Source organism: Lissotriton vulgaris, chromosome 9 (assembly GCF_964263255.1).
Source record: "Lissotriton vulgaris chromosome 9, aLisVul1.2, whole genome shotgun sequence".
Classification (NCBI taxonomy): Eukaryota; Metazoa; Chordata; class Amphibia; order Caudata; family Salamandridae; genus Lissotriton; species Lissotriton vulgaris.
In genome coordinates this window covers 329,997,715-330,003,714 of record NC_141697.1, presented here as the reverse complement: position 1 = coordinate 330,003,714, position 6,000 = coordinate 329,997,715, and the positions used below count along the sequence as shown (strand labels likewise).

Here is a 6,000-nt window from a genome sequence, read left to right as displayed (position 1 = left end):
CCTCAAATACAAATCAAGCAAAAACAAAGGACTGGGAGCGACCCACTTATACTTCAAGTAAAACAAATGGCATTACCTGCCTACACAAATTGCAATTCGCATATACACCTACACAAATTGCAATTCGCATATACAAACCTATACAAACTTATCAAAGCTATACCAAACAAATAGTTGTCCAAATTCTAACTGCCAAGTTCTAACTGCACTAACAGTCTCTTTTCTGAAAAAAAACACTTACGCCAAAAAGTGGGTTCCTCAGTCAGGAGTGACATCTTTTGGAGAGATTTAAGTCAGAAAAATCAAAAATACACTAGGCCGCAAAGACAGAGAATCCCCCAGAACCTCTGTGCACAGAGTACCTCTTTTAGTAGATTTCTGTCTTGCCTTCCCCAGTAGATTTCTGTCCTCTGACAAGATTACTCCTCCAGATAGTCACTTCTTGATGAGGCCCCCTCGTTGGGCGACAACTGAAGTACCTAAAAACCATCATACTGAAAACCATCATACTTCTTCTCAGGGGTCTTACCAATAAGTACTTCATTCATAAGCAGCAAAGGAATCAACAGAGAATCTGAAATATGAAAAGACATCTTTATTACAATTTAATTGTGAGGCTACGTCGCCCAGTCACACCTAAAGCAACTGAATGAGGTAGTCTGCCTGCATGGCCTCCGCACAGACCTTTTATACAAATTATTATGCCCTAGGCAAACATTCTTTGTTTCATAGTAAATAATTCACATATTTCCAACACAAAGTAAAAGCAGAGTTATGATGACAAGTCCATACTTCAGTTTGTCCAGTATATAATTAACTATCCGGCAAGGTCCAGTGTTTCCATCAGATAGCGACGGACCCCTAATAAAAACGGGCACCTCCCCATCGTAAAGCAGATCATAAAGAAAGAAACAGAGACAGGTGTGTGTAAGATTAGACATGGTTTGTGTGCGATGAAAGGCTTGTGGTATGTTGTGCCTTGATACTAATCTCGCTCGACCAGTGGGTTGGGGACTGCCTGAACAGGTTTGGCTTGAGGCAGTGGAGTCAGCTCGCCCAGGTCACAGAGGAGTCAGGAAAGGTGTACGTGTCCTTTCAGCTCGAATTCAGTCTTGGTCAATTGATTATGTAAGGGCAATCACAAGATGGATGCCGCTCACAACATGGAACCCAAGGCTTCAAAACAGGAAGCACGATTTAGGGGTGTTCCCGTCACTCAATCGTGACACAAATGCACAGTAATAATGTCCTAATCATTACCGGTCTGCCAATACCAAAATCGTCATGGTATGATGATATTTTCTGCACAAGGGTAGAGCTTCGGTACCACACCATGGTCGGGTCCAGAATTTTCAGTACCACATAGCCTGCAGATTAGTAGTATTAGAAAGCATTGGCTTCCTGCTTACCTTTTCCATCTCTCAAGCACGATTGGAAAAGACTTTCTATCAGGCATCTGTTTTTACCTAGCAGACTCCAATAAGCAGGTGATGTCAATTACAGACACTGTTGTGGGGGAAGATGTCAAACTGTGTCACCCAAAGTATGCTTGCACAAAAGAACATTCTGATAAGCACATATGGCCTGTGCAAGAAGTTACTCCTCAGCCATTTGTAGGAAAGGGTGACAGGAATAAGTTACACATAGGATATGTACACACTCGCCACTGACCTCCCGATAGCATCTGTCGTCATCGGATGAACATACAGAAAATGCCATTGTTAAAGATGGAGTGTCTCTAGGCTCGACCTAAAAAAAAATGATGCCGGACATTGCTGATTAATAAATGACATACATTTCCCATTGACTTCTACTGTAGAAAATGCAATTTCAGGCAGGAGACAGCTAAAATAAAGCCATTTTTGGCTTGAAAAATCTGTAGTCTCCCGCATGTATCAGGTCTATTGGCATGTATGCCAGTCCCACCAGTGCTGAGTGTCGCTGTATAGGCATTTTTTTTATATAGCGCACTACTTACCCGGAGGGTCCCAAGGCGCTTCGACCGCTGCGAAACCCTTCCTGGCTTCCCTGAGAGATGGTCCCTTAATGGGTATCTCCAGGGTGAGACCAGGCATCCCCGGCAGTCTGGTGGGGCCGTTAGTGAAGATGAGGCAAGCTAATGCCCAGAGTTGCCGAGTGTGATCGCTGATCAGAGTGGGCACCGAGGCGAGAGAATTATCGAGTCCGCTGACCCTGGTCCAGAAACCTGCCGCGCTGGGAATCGAACCCTGGTCCCGGGCCGTCCTCTGCTCTCGGGTCTGCCGCCTCTAACCAGTGCTTCATTTAGAGATCTCTTCCCCAGCCTTTTTCATCCCAGATAAAGCCTTGATAGTAGTAGGTATTCTAAAACGCACAACTGCATGCCGGGACAGGCCGTGAGGATCTTCTGCCCAGGACATCCTCCGTGCGGGAGTGACCCCGGCGCTCTCCTTATTAAATAAAGCACGTACTAAAGTAACAAGAGTACAGCCTTTCATTTATCGCATAACCACCTCTACAACCGTGTGACAAAGGATATGGGCTCCTTTTACACAGCCACCTGGTGGGGAGCCGATATTACATGGTGACAGGAAAACAAGCTGAAAACCACTGTAAATAGTTTTACTGTTCGTTTTTCTGAGGCTTTGAACTGCTGACGTCCATTAAGGGGCGTGTGAAAACCCCCCAGGACATCGGCACGAGCCACAGCAGGCTTTATTTTATTTATTTATTTTGTGAGGAGGGGGTTTGGGGGGCAGAGTGGGGTTCAGAACTGCCTCATAGATTCTTCTCGGCAGGAGGCCTCTCCCACTTCGAGGGGCCCTACCCACTCCTCACACGGAGAGATAGTTCTTCAATTTGGCCGGTAGGAAATACATAGGAAAAGGCTTCACTGTTTTACAGAAGTGAAACTATCCCAATGTAAAATGGCCGTCATCCCCAGGGAGCTCATGTTCTCTTGTCCTGCTTTTGTTTTGGGTTTTTTCAGCGCGCAGCTTTTTGTACATGTGCTGAAGCATTCCGCCAATAGCTGTGTAGGAAAGTTGGACGTCCAATAGTTATGCAGTACAGTTGGACGTGATGCAATTGAGACAGCCAATTGGGAGGGGGCTTGCTGTTGCCCCGCGGAAGTTAAACAATGTGTGGTTGCTGTGCTTTTCTTGCAGCGCCTGCATCGCCGTCTCCTCTGCGATATAGAACATGTTGGGCGCTCATACTAGCTCCTACCAGTCCGATCGTAGGCTGGTAGACACAAACAAGCTTGCCGAGGTGTGTACCGAGAACTGGCGCAGAAGAGAGTGCATGGCAGACTGGCAGACCCAGTAAACAGGCTTGCGAATCTTTGCGAATAAGGCATCCTAAGGAAATGGTGGGAGGAGGGCGGTAAACTTAAATGCTTGTCAGGTTGCACCTCGGGGTGCAGACGGGGTACGGGAGGGTCCTGCAAGACTATGTTTTTATAACTTCACTTGTAGGAAAAGCAAAATTACTCTGGAAGATGAGTCGGGCACTTGTCATGAAAAACAGGGGTTAGTTTCACAGAGGCATTGGAAAGTGCTTGCAAAAGGAATCATGTGGGTCAATATTACAAGTGGGGCAACGAGATAAAGGACGCGCGAGAGGGGTGTCAAAAACGTAGCGATTGGTCGGTTGGGGAGATTACTCTAAACAATTTATGTCCTGACAGGGCGCCGAAAAACGTGCACGCAGAAGCATCCAGGCCCGACCAATACAAACGAAGTAGAACTACGAGTCCCATATTTCAAGTTTTTTTGATCCGGGTAAAATGAGGATTGGCTGTAAGTGGCACGTTTGACATGGGGCTAGCTGGCAACTGCTGTCACCAAACAGAGATGCATACCTTCCAACTTGGAAGAAAAATTTCAGTGTGAGGAGGGGCGGGGCCTCGTGTCGAGAGGTACCTATGAGGCACTTTTGAACCTCACTCCGCCCCCAAGCCCCCTCCTCACAAAAAGCTTGATGATTCCGATGTCCTGGGGTATTTTCACACTCCTTAATGGACGTCGGCAGTTCAAAGCCTCGGAAAACGAGCTTGAAAACCACTGTCAGCTCGTTTTCCTGCCACATCAACTCCCCACCGTGTGGCCTTGTGAAGGGAGCCGATAACGCGTGTCATACAGTGTGGCGTCATGTGAGTCGGCAGATATGGGGATGGACCACAACAGTTAACATGCACAAACTACTCCTGCGCAAAAAGTGCCATATACTGCATTTTTGTGAACGATCCTCTGTGGGTTCCGGAGTAGCGTGCTACTCGCCGATAAAAAGCGCTTCAACACCCAGTCAGGGGTAACAAGCGCTATATTTATATGCAAACCCTTGTCCCGCTTCTATCCCTCTGCTACTCTTCTCAATCCAAATAACTGACTAACATATCCACCACTCAAACTACTTTCATATTTCACTATACTAATTCAACCTTAATCCTTTAATGAGTTCCGGAGTAGCATGCTACTGGCCAAAAAAAGCGCTTCAATACCCCTTTGGGGTTAGACAGCGCTATATGAATGCAAACTTTTTCCCTCTTTTATCCCTCCGCTATCCAAATAACTGATTAATATCTACCACTCAAATTACTTTCATATTTCACTATACTAATTCACCACTAATCCTTATGGGTTCCGGAGTAGCGTGCTTCTCGCAAAGAAAGTGCGTCAACACCCTATTAGGAATAACAAGCGCTAAATAAATGCAAACCTTTACGTCCCTCTTCTATCCCTCCGATATCCTTCTCAATCCAAATAACTGACTAATATCCACCACTCCAATTACTTTCATATTTCACTATACTAATTCACCACTAATCCTTTATGGGTTCCGGAGTAGCACGTTACTCGCTGAAAGAAGCGCTTCAACACCCCATCAGGGGTAACAAGCGCTATATAAATGCTAACCTTTTTCCCTCTTCTATTCCTCCACTATCCTTCAGAATCCAAATAACTGACTAACCTATTCACCACTCAAATTACTTTCATATTTCACTATACTAATTCAACACTAATCCTTTATAGGTTCCGGAGTTGCATGCTACTCGCTGAAAAATCGCTTCTCCGCCTCTTAAGGGGTAGTAAGAGCTATATAAATGTAATTACAATACAATACAATGTTTCTTCATTATTTTATAACGCTCCGGATGATGTGTTTTTTTTAAAACGTGTTTGCAACAAAGAGTTTGCATTTAAACCACGTCCATGCAATGAATCTGCAGTATATTTGAAACTGCCGCGGCCAACATATTTTAAAACCCACGCCTGCATGGCCTCTTTAAACAATACTCTACCCAGAACACTGCTTTTTCCAGTGGTGTCTCTGTCGCTACCATCGCTCAGCAGTTGTAGTTCCGAAGGTTGTAGTTCGTTTTCCTTATCGGGCACTAGAGGACTTTGCACGGCATAAACATCTCTGGTGTCTAGTGTAGGATTCACCACTTTTGGTGTTTTCTGAGCATGTTTAGGGAGGAAGGATGAGATTTAGTTCTTGAAGAGAGGTTAACTATACATCCACACTAAACTAGAATATTTACATGCAGCAAAGTACGGTCCACCTAGTTATCAGTTTTGGGACACTACCATTATTTTAAGGTGACAGTATCCACCAGGATGATGGACACTCGCCAGCCTAGTGGAGCATTCTTTGTCATTGTGTCTCTATTTAGCACTGGGATTCATCCTGTATATGTCATAATGAGTACTATACTGTGATTGCTATAATTATTAGTTTGAATAATTAGGTTTTAGGGAAAAACTATTATGGGTGAATGGAATCTTCATGTACTAAAATTGTGTAAGGAGTGGGGTACGTTTTTGGTAGTGTTAATGCCACTCCATCCACGTAATAATAAATAAAAAAAAAGGTAAGTCGTCTGTCTTTATGGCTTGGGTTATCTATGTAGTAGACTTGTTGCAGTGTTGATTTTATTAAGACCCTATCATCGGGGCTAGTTCTTCACCTTCATATAATATGCTGCTATAGACAAAGCAATGTTTGTATTGTCAAGGT

General features: G+C 44.5%; 1 protein-coding gene across 3 annotated transcripts in view; it reads left to right on the top strand.

Annotated features, from left to right (window-relative positions):
* The first annotated feature begins 3,068 nt into the window (after positions 1 to 3,068).
* Positions 3,069 to 6,000, top strand: part of EFCAB11 (EF-hand calcium binding domain 11) — a 460,557-nt gene continuing 457,625 nt past the window's right edge. For 2 of the 3 annotated variants that reach the window (XM_086937641.1, XM_086937642.1), the window contains exon 1: positions 3,123 to 3,249. In XM_086937641.1, the coding sequence (XP_086793767.1) occupies positions 3,181 to 3,249 (69 nt within the window). In that variant the 5' untranslated portion in view covers positions 3,123 to 3,180. Of the gene's footprint in view, positions 3,250 to 6,000 lie in introns of all 3 variants that reach the window. The other variant, XM_086937640.1, reaches the window with a different exon arrangement.